Source organism: Theropithecus gelada, chromosome 11, assembly GCF_003255815.1.
Source record: "Theropithecus gelada isolate Dixy chromosome 11, Tgel_1.0, whole genome shotgun sequence".
Taxonomy (NCBI): Eukaryota; Metazoa; Chordata; class Mammalia; order Primates; family Cercopithecidae; genus Theropithecus; species Theropithecus gelada.
Genome location: NC_037679.1, coordinates 61,982,385 through 62,000,671, shown reverse-complemented (window position 1 = coordinate 62,000,671; position 18,287 = coordinate 61,982,385). Strand labels below are relative to the sequence as shown.

At 41.7% G+C, this 18,287-nt stretch overlaps 1 protein-coding gene across 1 annotated transcript in view; it reads left to right on the top strand.

Annotated features, from left to right (window-relative positions):
* PAH (phenylalanine hydroxylase) overlaps positions 1-16,761 on the top strand; it is a 72,541-nt gene extending 55,780 nt beyond the window's left edge. Inside the window, exons 7-13 of the mRNA XM_025403094.1 lie at positions 961-1,096; positions 2,155-2,224; positions 6,764-6,820; positions 9,283-9,378; positions 9,932-10,065; positions 13,152-13,267; positions 14,443-16,761. Of these exons, the coding sequence (XP_025258879.1) occupies positions 961-1,096; positions 2,155-2,224; positions 6,764-6,820; positions 9,283-9,378; positions 9,932-10,065; positions 13,152-13,267; positions 14,443-14,486 (653 nt within the window). The 3' untranslated portion in view covers positions 14,487-16,761. The remainder of the gene's footprint in view (positions 1-960; positions 1,097-2,154; positions 2,225-6,763; positions 6,821-9,282; positions 9,379-9,931; positions 10,066-13,151; positions 13,268-14,442) is intronic.
* The last annotated feature ends 1,526 nt before the right edge of the window (positions 16,762-18,287 follow it).

Sequence of the window (18,287 nt, the reverse complement as noted above, 5' to 3'; positions counted from 1 at the left end):
ATCTCTGTCTCAGCTTTCCCATCTGTAAAGTGGGCATAATAAGAGTGTCTACTTCATAGGGCTATTGTGGGGATTAGTAGCACACATAAAGTAGCTTAAAAGAGTGTCTTACATACAGTAGGTAATATATAGTGTTAGCTATGATTACCATTATCACTGTCATTGTCCTTATCCTTTAAAGTTTGGAACAAATTGAGAGACAGATACAGGAACCATAGAGATGGTGATCAGAGGTCAACTTTAAAATTGAGCGATTTAGAGAATGTGATATAGATGTGCACACAAATGGACTTGCTAATATTTTACCCCTTAATTAGGTAAACTTACCTGGCAATTCATGCAGCACAGTCCATTGCATGGCCAAGAGCAGACTGGAATGAGGTCCTCTGTGAGCAATCAAAAGAGAAAGAGCAGTACAGAAAGAGTTAAATTGATAATATTCATATTTTCTTCCCAAATGCTCCAGTCAGACAGGTCACTGCTACTCATGGGGTGGACTGTGTGAGGTGCAGGACAGAAGCTGGAAGCACTCTATCCATACTCTTACCTTCTGGGAAATGAGGTACAAATTCCCTTTTCACTCTAGAAGCAGGAGAAGTAGGGAATAATTGTTCCACCCTAACAAATGGTAATGAAAGCTAAATTTATCGCATGTTTCCAATGTGCTAGACTCTGTGCTAAGTACTTTATATTCATTAGCTCTTTTTATTCTTCAAACATCTCTAAGAAGTATCTGTCTACATTATGCAGATGAGGAAACTGAGGCTCAGAAATGTGAATTTACTTGATCAGATCACCTAGCTAGAAAGCAGCGAGGCAGACATCTGAAGCCAAGTTTGCCTAGCATCAAAGCCCATGTCCCTGGGCAGTTATGTGTGCTACTCCACTACCTGAAGGTCTCCTAGTGCCTCTGGCTCAGTGGTGAAGAGCTTTGAGTTTTCTTTCTTCTTTGCATCCCAGCTTGCACTGGTTTCCGCCTCCGACCTGTGGCTGGCCTGCTTTCCTCTCGGGATTTCTTGGGTGGCCTGGCCTTCCGAGTTTTCCACTGCACACAGTACATCAGACATGGATCCAAACCCATGTACACCCCCGAACCGTGAGTACTGTCCTCCAGCTACTAGTTGCCAGGCACAATGAGCACCATCTTTTCCTGCTGCAAGAATGAGATTTGGGTTCATTACTGGCTGGTCCATAGGACTAGTTGTCTAGACTGTTTGCTGATAGTACTAAAAACAACTCATCTATTGTGGAGATTTTCTCCATCCAAGTAGATAGACCAGACTGATTAGACATTTGGGCATCCTGTGATCCAATAACTCAGAACTCCCTTGGCAGTGAGAATGAGAGATCCCAATCAAGTTCCAAAGTCAAAGCTATGAAGTTGCAAATGAGAACAGGAACAAGTGGCAGCCAAGCTATCTCAATACCTCCTAAGTATACATCTAGATTACTCTTATCTTTCTTTGCCTAGATTGTATATTGGGTAGAGGTAGAGAATGGCAGCCATTATGCTTCTTACTTGGGTGTTTAGTTATCCCCTTAGTCTGATAAAACTTATGCAACTTATAAAAAATTCAGTAGAACATCCAAAATTATTTTTCCTTGCCCATAAAGTTCATTGCTACAAATCCAAAAAGACCTGTTCCAAATGGACATAGCACATAAAATATTAAGTAAAGGTAGGTTTTCTTCCCTCACTGCTGTCCACCTCCAGACTAAGAGAAGAGCAGCACTGTTTTTGTTTTAGTTCCCAGTGGAATAGCTGAGCATATTGTATCTGCCCAGGGAAGTCAATACCAGGGAGAAGACAGGATGAGAAGTGTTCATGACTCATAGCTTGCTTAGGTATATGGGAGCATGTCCACAGAAATATTAGCTCTTCTGCCCTGTACCCCACTGGGCATACTCCTAAGACCCTTGGCTGCTGTGCCCTGCCCTGTACCTGTCTCTTATTTTTCCTTCCTTTTCTTCTTTTTATCTTTTACCTTGCCTTTTCTGATCCCAACCTCTGCATATCAGTTATTCCTGGGAGAGAGATTATAAGCCTAAAAGAGTTATTTCCATTCTTTCTACCCATTCCTCATATGGAAAGACTGAGTCTGGCTTGGCTTAACCCTCCTCCCCTCCAAGCTCTCTGTGCTTTCTGTCTTTCAGTGACATCTGCCATGAGCTGTTGGGACATGTGCCCTTGTTTTCAGATCGCAGCTTTGCCCAGTTTTCCCAGGTAAAGAATGGATTTTTTAGCTTTCTAATTATAGGTCTGTGACCTGAATTTCTCAAATGAGTTGAGCCCAGGGAGGGGCCCTCATGCCCTCTGCAAGAGTGGAAACCAGGTACAGTTCTATGATCCCACCTGAAATGGGTGAGTGGTTCTGGGACGCTAAATACCCATTTCAGAGATCAAGCATGGTGTTGGTGCATCACTCATCCTCTGAATCATATGTGTGTTCTTCAATGTACTAATCTCATTTTTCCTGCTAGAGCCTTTCGTCCATGAAAGCCTCCCTGATGCCCATGCAGGAACTACGTCACCTTCTTCCAATGTCTTAGTGCATCCCCTCACCTTTTCAGGGCCATTGTAACTTTCTGCCTTGTCAGGCAGTTATTTGTGTATATGCTTGAATTAAGTGAGATGACATTTGCCAAGAATTCAATGCTGAAACCCTGACTTACAGTTAACAAAGAAATAAAAATGAGCTGAATATCTTATCACCATCATCAAAGCTGCAACCCTGCAACCTAGAATTTCATTCATCTTTCACAGTGGTTAACAAGCTCAAAAAAAAAAAAAAAGCTTTTTTTTTTAAAAAATTTTTTTATTTTTATGGCAGGGTCTCACTCTGTCACCCAGGCTGGATTAGACTGCAGTGGAGTAATCATGGTTCACTGCAGCCTCAGTCTTCTGGGCTCAAGCAGTCCTCCCACCTCAGCCTCCTGAGTGACTGGGACTACAAGCACGTGCTTTCATGCCTGGCTGAATTTTTTAATTTTTGTAGAGACAGAGTCTCACTATGTTGCCCAGGCTGACCTCAAACTCTTGACTTCAATCCTCCCACCTCAGCCTCCCAAAGTGAGAAGATTACAGGCAAGAGTCACCACACCTGGCCAAAAAAGAAAGTTTTGGGCTGAGTAAAATAATTCTACTAATTCTCTCCAGGCACTGAGAGGCAGCCTAAAACCATGGTTTGGTAGCTGGGATCATGAGAAGGTTGAATGGTGTTCTGATGTACCAAGGCTCCAACCCTGCCACTAACCAGTTATATGACCTGGGGTTACATTATCAGCCACCCTGTGCCTCCTTTTTAATAAATGTGGATCAGTCAAAAGCCCTCTCCACCAGCCAGCTTCGTCACAAAGAAGCATGAGAATCAAATGGAATGACCTATGAGCAAATGCTGAGCCAAGTATTGGGATTTCAGAATAATGGGATCATGTGTGAATTTAATGGGCATTTTCCCTTAGCTGAAAGAAATAAACATTCCCATGGTCAAATAAAGAAGCTACCGGTAAATATTTGAAACAAACAAACAGAAAACTGGAATTTATTGCTTGCTAAGTGAGGGAAAACTGTACTTGTAAGATGCAGCCTCTCTAAACAAAAGGAAAAATTACTTTTATGTGAGGTTTGAGGAATTATGGAGTTCAAAGATTGTTGGACTTTTGGAAGTGGGACTGTTTAGGGATTAGTTGAACTTTAACTGTAGAAGGATCACCAATGACATTCAGAAGTGTGGTTAGGCTGCCAAGATATCTTTGATTGCTTGGGACAGTTTTAAAATCTGGATTTGTTACTATGGCCCCAAAACAATCAGTTTTTCCTTGAAGAATAGGAAACTTTTATTCTTACCACCAGAAGCTAGTTTATGAAGTCAGAGGCTAAGTGGCAGTCCTTCTTAAGCCATTTCCACTTGGGGAACCCCACAGAAGAGTAGATGGTTACTCAAGTCAACAAACAGGAGCTCCTGGGGCATCAGTGTCACATGGTTCCAATTTTGATCTGGATGGTCCCAAGGCAGTGAGACGTGTTGAAAGTTTCCTGAGAACATTCCTTGTTAAACAGAGGAAGGACTTGCTTCCCACTACAGTACAGGATGGAGTGGAACTGAAGCACAGGGATGTTGGGCCCCTTGTTGTAGGCAAGCTCTAGGCTCACAAAGAATGGTGACTAAGAGAACAAGGCGCCATTTTGGTCTTGGATTTATCAGTGGTTTCTAGTTGAATTGAGACTGTGGTATGTCTGGGCGGGTGGATGGATTGGAGATGGCTGAGGGTCAGGAGAGCAGATCCAGGCTAAGAATTTGAATTCAGTTCACTCTAAATCAGAAAGCATTTTATAAGCCTAATCCAAACCAGGCTCTGGACTTGGCCCAGGGAGTGATACAGAGATATAGACCATGTAGCTTCTTGCTTCAAAGTGAGTCTAATCATAGTCTTCATCTCTGTCTACACCCACTCCTCTGGTGATCTCACTCAATTTCATTGCTTTAAATACCATCTCTACTCTGATGATGGACACATTTATATCTCCAGCCAAGACTTCCATCCCAAAATTCAGACTTACATATTGAACTGCCTATTCAACATCTCCCCTTGGATGTCTATAAGAAATCTCTATCATACTGTCCAAAACTGAGTTATGGATCTTCCTTCGCAAACCTTCTCCAGGATAGCTTTTTCTCAATCAGTTACCAGGAACTCCACCCTTCCAGCTGATCAAACCATAAGTACTTTGGGACATTACCAGCTCCTTTCTCTTTAACCCCACAACAAATCTTTCAGAAAATCCTGTGTGTTCTACCTTCAAAATATGTGTAGAGTCTGACCATTTCAATTATGTCTACTGCTACCAACTTGGTCTCAGCCACTATCATTTCTCATCCTGGTGACTGCAGTAGCCTCCTCATTGGCCCCGTCTAGTGGTCTCTACCCTGGCCTCCTCCAGTCTCCTGGTGTCCCATTTACCCTCAACCTCTCCAGTGTCCTGGTGTCCCATCTACACTCAGCCTCTCCAGTCTCCTGGTGTCCTGTTTACCATCCACCTCTCCAGTCTCCTGATGTCCTGTTTACCCTCCACCTCTCAAGTCTCCTGGTGTCCTGTCTATACTCAGCCTCTCCAGTCTCCTGGTGACCTGTCTACCTGTCATCTCTCCAGTCTCCTGGTGTCCTGTCTACCCTCAACCTCTCCAGTGTCCTGGTGTCCTGTCTACCCTCTGCCTCTCCAGTGTCCTGTCTACCCTCCACCTCTCCAGTCTCCTGGTTCCTGTCTACCTTCCATGTCTCCAGTGGCCTGGTGTCCTGTTTACCCTCAACCTTTCCAGTGTCCTGGTGTCCCGTCTACACTCAGCCTCTCCAGTCTCCTGGTGTCCTGTCTACCCACCACCTCTCTAGTGTCCTGGTGTCCTGTCTACACTCAGCCTCTCCAGTGTCCTGGTGCCCTGTCTACCCTCCACATCTCCAGTCTCCTGGTGTCCTGTCTACCCTCAGCCCCTTCAGTCTCCTGGTTCCCTGTCTACCATCCAGTCTCCTGGTGTCCTGCCTCTACCCTCAACTCCTACCATCTATTCTCACATAGCAGCCAGAAGGAGTACTTGATAACACAAGTGAGATCATGACCTTCTATCTGCTCATTACCATGCAATGGCTCCTGTTTCACTGAAAGGAAAAGCTCAAGCCCTAAAATGTCTAAAAATATTCTACATGATCTGGCTTTGGACCCCTCTTTGATATCACCTGCCACTGCCCCCTCACTAATCCTGCTCTAGCCACATTGGTTCCTCCCTGTTTCTTGACCCAAACAACACTTCCTTTTCTTGGGAAAGAAATGCAAGCTTTTGCACTGGCTATATGCTTGGCCTACAGTGTTCTTCCCTCAGATGTCAGTATAACCAACAACCCCACTTCCTTCAAGTCTGTACACAAATATCACCTTCTCAACGATGCTTACCCTGGAACCCTATTTAAAATCAAAGCCTCCTCTCAATCCCCTGGAGCTCTTAGTCCCTCTTGTTTATTTCTTCTTTTGTTTCTTCTTTCCAAAGAACTTGTATTCTTCTAAATAGTTATGTATATGTTCATTATTTATTGTCTGTCTCCACTAGAATTCACAAGATGCCTTTACTGATTTTATACACTGCCTGGCACATCGAATGAACTTAATATTTCAAGAATGCATTAATGTATACAGTAAGAAAGACACATACACACAAGGCAGGCTGCAGTAAGTGCTGTAAAAGAGACAAAGAGACCAATAGAGGAATTCTGCAACAGAAGCTGTGGTGAGAATTAACCGATGACGTGTTAGACTCTCCAGTTATATGTATGCCTGGACCGATGTCACCACTTATCTGCAGTTCTCCTGTGAAGTTTCCAGGGTACATGATTAAGACTCATTTAACACTCCAGGAATGTTCTGCTGATGAATAATCACTGAGCTGGAGTCAAGAGAAGAAGCTTTAGATACTAACCAACCCTGTGACCATGAGCAAGTCACTTCCCGTCTCTGTGCCTCAGTTTCCTCACTTATAAAGTGAAAACAAAGGACTAAGTGAAGGTGAAAGGGTCTCCCTGCCCTGGAGATCTGTGATTCTATAACATGTGGGCAGGAAAGACTTGACACCACACTCAGGGTCCATGTGGGCCGTTCTGAAGGCATCTGGCCACCCATCACCTTTTTATGGCCAACTACCAGGTTGGCTCTATGGGTGAATGTTAAAGACGGCCAGACACCAGCTACTCCAGTGACTCTGTTTTCCCCCAATTACAGGAAATTGGCCTTGCCTCTCTGGGTGCACCTGATGAGTACATTGAAAAGCTCGCTACAGTAAGTCCCTTCTCTCCCTGGGTGGATGGTGGGAGTGCTATAGGCTATGGCCCTCAGGTCTTTGAAGCTTTGTTACTCCCCTGGAAGCCAGGTTATCTGGGGAAAAAAATCAGAATGTGGTGGATTACATTTGCACAAGTGAAACTTCACATTTTGATTGATTTCTCCTTAATAATTTGATTTGGAAATCAGCTACCTGCAGATGTTTACATCTCTTAAATTTTAAGCGGTATCTTGAACCCACCAACAGGCTATAACAGTAGCCCTTGAAAACCTTTGGCATAAAGTGTGTGTATGAAGTAATCTGGATCCAGAACTTTGAAGAGGGAATGTTTACATCTCTACTTTCACACCAGAGCATGCATTAGGATTTTTTCTTTCTCAGATACGAGGGAGAAACAGGGGTGGTCTTTCCCGTTATTGCTGAACACTTTCCTCTCCTGAGTATATTTGATGACACTTGTCCACTGGGGCTATAGAAGCAGCAATTCTGCATAGCAGGTGATTTCCTTCCTTCATACTCATTTCTAATTTTACTACATCCCACCCCAGCCACTAGCCACATTGCCTGTGCTGGAAGTTGAAAAATAAACGTTTATAATTGAATTATGGACTGCCAATGAGTGCAAATCTATTATTAAGATATATCAGTTTCAGAAGCTTATGAACTCGTTCCGTCAGAAAGGCTAAAAACTCTCAGAAGGTTATTTTCTCACTGACAGCTGCTTTTAGGCCCTGGACAAGCGGCTTTTTCTTCCTCATCTCTGAAAATGAAATGCAATAGCTCATATCTTGCCCATCTCAAAAGCAACTAAAAATTTAACTATTTAAATTTAATTATTTAAATTTTTGTGAACATGGGTTTTTAAATGCCAGAGGCTTCAGAGATACAAGGAGTGGCTTTCAAAGAAGCTACAGAGCTGGATAGAATTTCTCATTTCTACAAAGAAAATAAATTTGGATCTCAAAGCATCATGTTATCTACCATAACAATATTAAAATGACTTATCACCAATTCGACTTCCCAAAAAAATTGTTACTGATTGGAAAAATGTTACTGGTTGGTTGGGGAACAGTTCTGAATTCTTGCTGCCCTTAATTTGCTGTGTAACTACATGCATGTTGCCTTACCTTCCTGGGCTGAAGACTCCTCACCTGTATGTGAAGAGGTCAGACTGACTGAGCTCTGACAGCCCTCCCAGGTTTAACATATTCTAGTCCAATAAACAGATGTAACTAATAACCTACCCCTAATTCTCCAAAACTGTGACTGTCTCTAGCAGCTAACTGAGCTCTGGGTTTCTCTTAGTCCCAGAACTCCCATATTCTTTTTTTCAGGCCAACTCTCTAGGACATATTGGACTGTGGGTTATTGAAAGAAAAATACCTGGTTATTTGGGGAGATAAATGCAGTAGTTGACTTCAGAAACACCCCGAAGTTTTAGCATAGATGATGGGATATTCTCCTCATTGATTCTATCACTACCTAATCTGCTACCACCCACTGTTGTGCCTGATGAGCTCTACTAGCTTCAGAGCATCTGAGGAACATCTCCGTCTAGTTGACACCACAGACAAAAGAGATAGAAGAGTTCCTGTCATATGGAGAACAAATTGTTGGAGGTCTCCTTTTGGGGCTTCTTAGTACCACCTGATATTTTCCATCACTCTTTACATTCAGCCAACATTCGATTCAACAGGTGACCGGATAGAGTGAGACACAGGACACACAGACATGATCACAGGTCATGCTGATTTAGAGAACAAACCTGCACAGGCTCCTACCTGGGCAATCTTGTCCGTGGCACTGGGGCAGTTGCTGCCTTCTCCTTCTTTGGGATGTGTACTAGTCAAGGATCTCCAGAGAAAAAGAACCAGTGAGATGTATAGAGAGAGAGATAAAGAGAGAGAGGGAAATCTGAGATGGGACTTATTAGGGAAACTGGCTTACACAGTTATCGAGACTGAGAGGTCCCACAATATGCTGGCTGCAAGCTGGAGAACTTGAAAAGTCAGTGGCGTAGATTATTCAAAGTTCAAAAGCCTCAGACTCATGGAAGTTGATGGTATAACTCTCAGTCTGAGACCAAAGGCCTGAGAACTCCTGGGTGGTGATGAGGTGCGAGTCCCAGAGTCCACAGGCCAGAGAGCCTGGAGTTCTGATGTCCAAGGGCAGGAGAAACAGGGTATCCTGGTTCTAAGAGGGATAGAATATGAATGTGGCTTTCCTCTGCCTTTTTCTTCCATCTGGGATTCCAACCCATTGGGTGGTTCCCACCCACATTGAGGAAAGATCTTCCCCACTCATTCCACTGGCTCAATGCCAATCCCCTCCAGAAACACCCTCATAGACACACCCCAAAATAATGCTTTACTAGCTATCCAGGTATCCCTTCATTCATTCAAGGTGACACATAAAATTAACCATCACAGTGTGCTCTCAGATTGACTTTCCATTCCAGATTTACTGGTTTACTGTGGAATTTGGGCTCTGCAAACAAGGAGACTCCATAAAGGCATATGGTGCTGGGCTCCTGTCATCCTTTGGTGAATTACAGGTATGACCTTAACAGGAACCAAGGATGGATTTAAAAGTGGTGGGTACAGAAAACCATTATTGTGCTTTCGATATTGTTGAAACCCTATTTGTATCCATTTTGACATGCAACCTGGGTACTCATTCAGTGATTGGTACCTTAGCAGCTATGATTTGATTATGGCTGTGGGTGTTACAGATAGAAATGGAATTGCAAGTACACGTATCTCTGGGGAGAAAGGGCCTCCTGATTCCAAGACTGACCTATGCATGCAGCCTTGTGAGTATGCAAACACATGCCAGAAAGTGTGGTTGGCTCCCACATCATCTATTGACCACCTTACTTGAAAGTAATTGGAATGAATTACTCCTTTCTCCCTTGGCTGTAGGTTTTAGATGAGCTATGAAGGGTAGAACCTAGTATGTGCAAAGTAATTTGGCTCACTGCATTTGGGCCGTGATATAGAAGGAATCGGGGTGAGATGAGAGAAGGGGCACAAATGGCCTCTGGGATGCAGTAGGGAATACTGATCCTTATTTAACAGTGATAATAACTTGTCACTTGGGGTCTACAGTACTGCTTATCAGACAAGCCAAAGCTCCTTCCCCTGGAGCTGGAGAAGACAGCCATCCAAAAGTACACTGTTACGGAGTTCCAGCCCGTGTATTATGTGGCGGAGAGTTTTAATGATGCCAAGGAGAAAGTAAGGTGAGGTGGTGACAAAGGTGAGCCACTAGCTCTGGGGGCCTCCTGGCTGGTGGCACTCATCTGTGGGTGGTTGGCCAGGAGAGTGGACTCCAATGCCTACTGCAACTTTGTACCATAGACAGTTTCTCTCCCATGTTCTCCACCCTCCCTCCTTTTTTTCCGTTCTCCGTTGGAAGGTTGGGCGTGCTGACCTTTGCACACACCCCTGCCACCTGGTCCCTGTTCAACGCAACCACCAAGTCCAGATACTGAACCCTTCTGCATACAGAGAGGCCACAGAAGTCTCCCCACAAAATCAAAGAAGTCTTATAACCTAGGAAGTCCTTTCATCACTTCCTTCTCCCAAACACCTACAAAACGTGTTTCCTCCTTTGTATCTTTACCCAAATTTAATCTCCATATGTCTTTCTCTAACCAACTTATTTCTACTCATCCCTGCCAAGTATTACAGTGCTTCTGTAATACTTATTAACTTGTAATATATTACATAAGGTAAGCTCTATGAGGGTAGAAATTTTGTTCTTTCTATTTTCTGTTTTTCCTCCGGCCCCTAGAACAATACCTGACACAGAGTAAGCACTCAATAAATAATTGGTGAAGGCATTAATCTCAGAGGCAGTTCAGCAAGAGGCTGATGGAGCGGTGCTGGGACTCTGAGACTATTGGCCCTCTGAGTGCACAGTTCCTGCACCCAAGCAGGAGACAGACTGGGCAGAGGGTCAACCTGGACACGGATATCCTAATACTCATTGTATGTTACCACTTAAAAAAATCTTATCAGTGATGGATGACAGGCATGGGACATACGGGCCTTTGGGAGTCTATGAAGCTGAGTATGTTAGCTTTCAACCCTATCTATGGACTCTGAGAGGTTGGAGGAATGGCGGGGAGTGGTGGTAGAATTAATGACTTCTCAAAGAAATTCACACTTTTGTAAAGAGAGACATGAGGGAGAAACTCAAAGTCACAAATGAACATACATCTTAATTCTTCCTTTCTAAATCCAAATTCCATCCTCCCCAGGCCCCTCACAAGGAAAGATGAAAATTATCCCTTTGACACAACTCACTCACTTACCTTATATTTGCAAGGTAAGATTGTGGGATAAGACAGGTCCAGCTAACATTTGTTTGAGAATCCTTTGGAATAAAGAGACCTTAAAGAGGACTAAGTTTCTTTCTTTTAAAATAGATATTCCTTAAATTATGTCTACTTCTATCTTTAGATAATTAAAGGTAAAATGCTGGCCCACAAATCTACTTGGTTTGGCCTAAAATGACTATGTCTCCAGCTCTGTCCAGAGCTCTCAGGTCCTTCCTGCTCTGCTTTCTTAGTTCTCTCCTAAACTGGAAGCCTAGACACTTTCCAGCACCATCCTCCTCTTCCTCCAAGGCCCAAGGTTTGGACCCAGGCATTGGGGCTTGGAGGCAGTGCTGATGAGCACCCTGTCATACCAAGATAATATTTGGATGAGCCCTCCTGGACACAGCTCTCTAATCAGCATGTGATCGGTCCCAGACCAGCAGGGAAGAGCTTGCCAGGACACAGGCCTGTCAGTACCAAGGCCTCAAGGGAAACAACCATGAAAACTCCATTCTGCTGAGAAGTGGTTCAGAGAGTCAAAGAGAATGCTAAAGGACAGGCTTCAAAACAAGGAATCTGTGCATCCCTTTGGATTCTCTCAGAGCGTCCCAGCCAAGAGCAACCAATTCTAACCACTTGGAATTTCAAGATTCAAATTGTAGGCAGAGATGTGATTGGCTGAGCAGGGTTCACATGCTACCTCTTCGCCAGAGGATGGCTGGCACCAAATACTGACTTCTGGACTGATACACACCTAGTAGGGTAGGAGTAAATCACCCAAAGCAAAAAATGAGCTGCTTTATGGGAAGAAGGAGGAAGAGGTGCAGAGCAGGCAAAATTACAGATGTGTAACACATGGCTCATGCCACTAGCTGGACTGAGACCGCTCTTTTCAGAGAAGAAGAGGTGGAAAACATACTTGGCCATTTGTTCTTCATTAAAGGTAGCAACTAACACTGATGGGGCACTTACTCCATAGTATAACAGCACTTGCTGCAACCCCCTGGGGCAGCTATTACTCTTGCCCCGATTTTACAGAGGAAATTGGGGTACAGAAGAGTGGTCCCCTGTGCCCACGGTCACAAGGGCTGTAATAGAGGCAGGGTTTCAGCCTAGGCAGCTTGACTTGGAACTTGGGGAGCCACTCTTGCCAAACTTGGAGGTCCCTACTGTCTCCTGTAACACTGTATTTTCAGTACGGCAGCTTGTATGTTCACCAGAGGCCAACTTAGAAATTTGTGATTACTTTGGAACATCTTGTTATTGGTATTGCATGATGTCCCTCATAGAGGCCCTCATGGTGGATTTCTCCCAGATCCAGGAGTAAGGTATTGGGAAGGCAAGAAAGCAAAGGGTCCAGGCCAGAGTCAGACTGCCTGGGTTCCTTCCCAGTTAGTTAACTTACTGACGATATTGCCTTAGTAGTCACGTAGCCTTCCCAAGCCTGTTTCCTCATCCATAAAATGGGCATGGTAATGGTGCCTTTCTGCTAAGGTTTTTGTGAAGCTTAAATAAGAAGGATATTTGTAAAGAGCATTGGGCAGTTAGAACTTAACATAGTTCTTGGTACATAGAAGGTGCTTTCTTCACCACTTGAGAGCCATTTCCCTCTGCATTGACTGTCAAGCATTTCAGAGGTTTTTTTTTTTTTTTCTATATATAGCATTCTTTAGCTAGATTTTACTCACTCTTGATTTTATTTAATGATAGGAGTTTGTGGCTTTATTGTATTCAGTGCTTTCACTGTAAGCTACCTCTGTCTTCTTGGAGCTAAGTGACTAAATATGTGTATATACGTGTTTGTACATACACATACACACAAGAAGGCTTCCCAAGAAGACTCACTAAAACTCCATTCCCCTCCTCAGCCCTGGCTGTTAAAGACCGTGTTCTAGGGAGGTGTCCGTATTCCTAAAAGAGAAGTAAAATGTCACTGAGAATTCTCTTAAGATTACCTTTCTCCAAATGGTGCCCTTCACTCAAGCCTGTGGTTTTGGTTTTAGGAACTTTGCTGCCACAATCCCTCGGCCCTTCTCAGTTCGCTATGACCCATACACCCAAAGGATTGAGGTCTTGGACAATACCCAGCAGCTTAAGATTTTGGCTGATTCCATTAACAGTAAGTAATTTACACCTTACAAGGCCACTCTGTTTCTCAGTAATAGAAGACTGTGTTTCCTTACCATTGCCATAGGAAAAATAAGACATTTATTGAAATATTTAATTAAGGAGAAAAGCATCTCCATTTAAGCCATGGGTTCACTGATGGAGAAGAGCTTGACAAAAAGATAGGAATTACCTTTGTGTCCTTTTTCCTTTGACCTTCCTAGATTCCACTCCACCTCCCACCATCATTCTACCTTTCCACACTTAGCCTGTCACCGCCATGTTCCTTTTTCTCCTTCACCTCTCCAGCCCTTCTACGCAAAGTGACCAGTTGGTATCACTCTTCCTGGTTCTATCCACTTTATAAGCTGTCCAGTGGCTCATCTGTTGACCTTCCACTCTTCTTTCGTAATGAGAATATTATAATAATTGCTCTTAAGAATGTCACAGGGTTACTTCATTTATCACCTGATTATCTCTCTAGCCCTTCACATTCTCTTCCAGCAACAGTGATCAATTTTTAGTTCTCATGCTCTTTCCTGACTCCTAACTCTTGCCCATGCAGTTCTTTATGTTTAAAATATTCTCCTTTCCATTCTCATTTACTTGGTATGTGAGAACATGGCATAAATGGAAGGCTGCCTCATACCTTCATCTAGTGATCTTGCCATCTAAATTGAGTTATCTGCTTAAACCATGGATTCTAAAATTTGAATGTGCATCAGAATCAAATGAAAAGCTAGCTAAAAATTAATAGCTTTGAGTCATAGCCAAGGCTAAATTTACCAAATCTGTGATAACTCTTGGGAGTTTATAGACCTCAGGTGATTCTGACACTCGAGTTTTGTGTGAACCATACTATTAGGTTCAATGATTTTGCTTCCTGAAGCATCTGTAGATGGTAATGTAAAAGAGGAATGGAACGGCTAATAATTTGCCTGGGGAGAGACCTGTTAAGTCCTTCCCTGGGAAATGACCTATGGAAAAGGGATGCTGATTACATTAATGGCTCTGGCATTTTCTAAAACATGCAAGTACTTATACCATAATGAAAGCTCCTTGAAAGTTGGGGTGGTATCCGGCTTATCCAAGAAGCCCACTTATCCCCCAGTGCTTTGCACTGTGGATACTTGAAGAGTGTTTGTTTATTATATGAGTGGCCCATTTTGAGGGTGTTTTTCTTTGTAGGTGAAATTGGAATCCTTTGCAGTGCCCTCCAGAAAATAAAGTAAAGCCATGGACAGAACTTGGTCTGTCAACTGTGAATCTATTGATGGAGATCCAACTATTTCTTTTATCAGAAAAAGTCTGAAAAGCAAACCTTAATTTGAAATAAGAGGCTTAAATCCTTTATAGAACAAGATGGAGAAACAACAAATAAGTCAAAATAATCTGAAATGACAGGATATGAGTACATACTCAAACGCATAATGGTAAATCTTTTGGGGTCATCTTTGCTTTAGACATGATAATCCTATACTCTCAATTGAGTTAAATCAGTAATCTGTCGCATTTCATCAAGGTTAATTAAAATTTGGGACCTGCTTCATATATGCTTTGTAGAGAATTCATAAAGGAGCATATAAGGCTAAATGTAAAACACAAGACTGTCATCATAATTGAATTAGTGGGCTTCCTATAAATTGTAACCTATGAAGTTTATTTTCTGTTGGAGTTAACTATGATTCCAATTACTGCTTTGTTATTGTACCTAAGTAAATTTTCCTTAATTCAGAAGCCCATTAAAATATTTATAAGCATTGAACTTCTTTAGTATTATATTAATATAAAACATTTTTGTATGTTTTGTTGTAATTACAAATACTGCTGTATAAGGTAATAAAACTGTGCACCTAATCCCCATAACTTCCAGTTTCATTTTCCAATTAATTATCAAGTCTGTTTTGGGAGACATTTTGAAGACATTTATTATGCAGCAGTTGTTGACTAAAGGCTTGTTTGGTAGATATTCAGGAAATGTTCATTGAATAAATAAGTAAATACATTATTGAAAAGCAAATCTCTATACATGTGAAAAGTTTATTTGTATTAGAAATAAAACATTAGTAGTTTAAGCAATTTTGCTGTTTCAGATATTTCCTGGAATGAAATATTCTTCTCACTGCCTTAGAAATACATTAGCTAGATAATTTTGTAACATGAGAAAATGGCCAGAGGCTCGTATTTCCAACCCTTTGCAGGGGCTCCTTGTGACATTCAAAGTCATGTCTGGACAGGCAGCAGACTTTGACTTTTGTTGATTGTGTGTTTGCCATGAACACATGAATATCTGAGAAGCAATGGGGAGAAAAACAATGTCTTTAAAGCTCTGAATTTGAAATTCTCACACTACTTTACATTTTATTTTGGAAATTGTTAAGTCTTAAAGAATTTCCATCGTGTTTCTTCAAGTGTAGTTCTCAGATCAGCTGTAGTATCATCAACAGTAAATTCTGGGTACCTTCCCAGCTCCACCCAATTTGAATCTCTAAAGATAAGGCCCAGATACCTGTATTTTAAGTACCCCAAACTTATTATTTTCATTATTCATAGCCAAATTCTATCAGGTACATTCAGTTTGAGAAAACCTGACTTGTGCTGGTCAGTCTGCCACTGCCAATGATGCCAATGTGGATAAGCTGTTTCCCCTCTTCAGACCTCAGTGTCACTCTAACAATGAGGGAGTTAAACTTTATAAACCAAGGTCCATTGCAGCCTTGAAATATGATTCAAGTTTTCACATGTGTCTTTATATAGCTATCCCTGATCCACTAATGGGGTGTTACAATACCTGCTTACATAAGACAGCTGGGAGGAAGGAGGAATTTACTGAATGTGTCTGAAATTTCATTGTTTAGAAGTTGGAATTTTATGCCTGTATCTATGTTCATGCCTTTGTAAAACCCACTGATTTTAAAAGTGAAAATGGACTTTTTTCTCTGGTGTTACTCTAAACACCAAACAATCCCTGCAAAGGGATTATTCTGATGTTTCTTTATTTCACATGAAAAGTTAATTGTTGACTCTGGAACTTAGATAATATTTTTGACAATATTGAAGAGTGAGTTTTAGTCCAGTAAAGATGTTTTAATGAGCTTGAAGGTAAAGTTTTGGTTAAGTTATGATTTTCACAGGAAGTTACATACTGAATGAAATATAATGTTTGTACTTTTGGTAATGTGCTACTCAGTTGTTAACTCTTTTTTATCCAGATGTAAAAGCCCAGTCTGTAGCAATGGGATTTAATAAATTTCCAATATGTGTTTTTATTTGTTTAATTTCTAGTAAATGAGCAATATTTTAGAAACAGTATCAGTCTTTACTGATAGATGATCTTGCTGAGTGCAATCCAGAGAAATACATAAAAAATTCCAAGTGTGAGGCGTTGATGTTTAATAAGGTTCTGAAAGTAGGAATCTGAATTTTAATTGTAGGTTTCTAAGTTATATAATTTAGTTGTGTTTCAAAAAATCCACTAATAAAATATCAGCTTTATAAAAACAGAAACCTTGACTTTATTTTCACCTCTGAAACCATTAGCACTTAGCACATAATAGATGCTCAATAATTTATTTTAAAACAATTGCTGAGTGAGCTGCATCACAAAAAAGGTAGCAAAGATTGTTGATCACAAATAAACTATTGTGTAAGAAAAGTTTAGAAACAACTAAATTTGTTAATTCAAGATGGATTAGAGACTTAAATGTTAGACCTAAAACCATAATAACCCTAGAAGAAAACCTAGGCAATACCATTCAGGACATAGGGATGGGCGAGGACTTCATGTCTAAAACACCAAAAGCAATGGCAACAAAAGCCAAACTTGACAAATAGGATCTAATTAAACTAAAGAGCTTCTGCACAGGAAAAGAAACTACCATCAGAGTGAACAGGTAACCTACAGAATGGGAGAAAATTTTTGCAATCTACTCATCTGACAAAGGGCTAATATCCAGAACCTACAAAGAACTCAAACAAATTTACAAGAAAAAACAAACAAACTACCCCATCAAAAAGTGGGCAAAGGATATAACAGACACTTCTCAAAAGAAGACATTTATGCAGCCAACAGATGCATGAAAAAATGCTCATCATCACTAGCCATCAGAGAAATGCAAATCAAAACCACAATGAGATACCATCTCACACCAGTTAAAATGGTGATCATTAAAAAGTCAGGAAACAACAGGTGCTGGAGAGGATGTGGAGAAATAGGAACACTTTTACACTGTTGGTGGGACTGTAAAGTAGTTCAACCATTGTGGAAGACAGTGTGGCAATTCCTCAAGGATCTAGAACTAGAAATACCATTTGTCCCAGCCATCCCATTACTGGGTATATACCCAAAGGATTATAAATCATGCTGCTATAAAGACACATGCACACATATATTTATTGCAGCACTATTCACAATAGCAAATACTTGGAACCAACCCAAATGTCCATCAATGACAGACTGGATTAAGAAAATGTGGCACATATACACCATGGAATACTATGCAGCCATAAAAAAGGATGAGTTCATGTCCTTTGTAGGGACATGGATGCAGCTGGAAACCATCATTCTCAGCAAACTATTGCAAGAACAGAAAACCAAACACCGCATGTTTTCACTTACAGGTGGGAATTGAGCAATGAGAACACTTGGACACAGGAAGGGGAACATCACACACCGGGGCCTGTTGTGGGGTGGGGGGACAGTGGAGGGATAGCATTAGGAGATATACCTAATATAAATGACGAGTTAACAGGTGCAGCACACTAACATGGCACATGTATACATATGTAACAAACCTGCACATTGTACACATGTACCCTAGAACATAAAGTATAATTAAAAAAAGAAAATTTATAAATTAGTCAAAATTGTGATTTTTTTTTGAGATGGAGTCTTGCTCTGTTGCCCAGGCTGGAGTGCAGTGGCATGATCTCGGCTCACTGCAACCTCAGCCTCCTGGGCTTAAGCAATTCTCCTGCCTCAGCCTCCCAAGTAGCTGGGATTTCAGGCACGCACCACCATACCTGGCTAATTT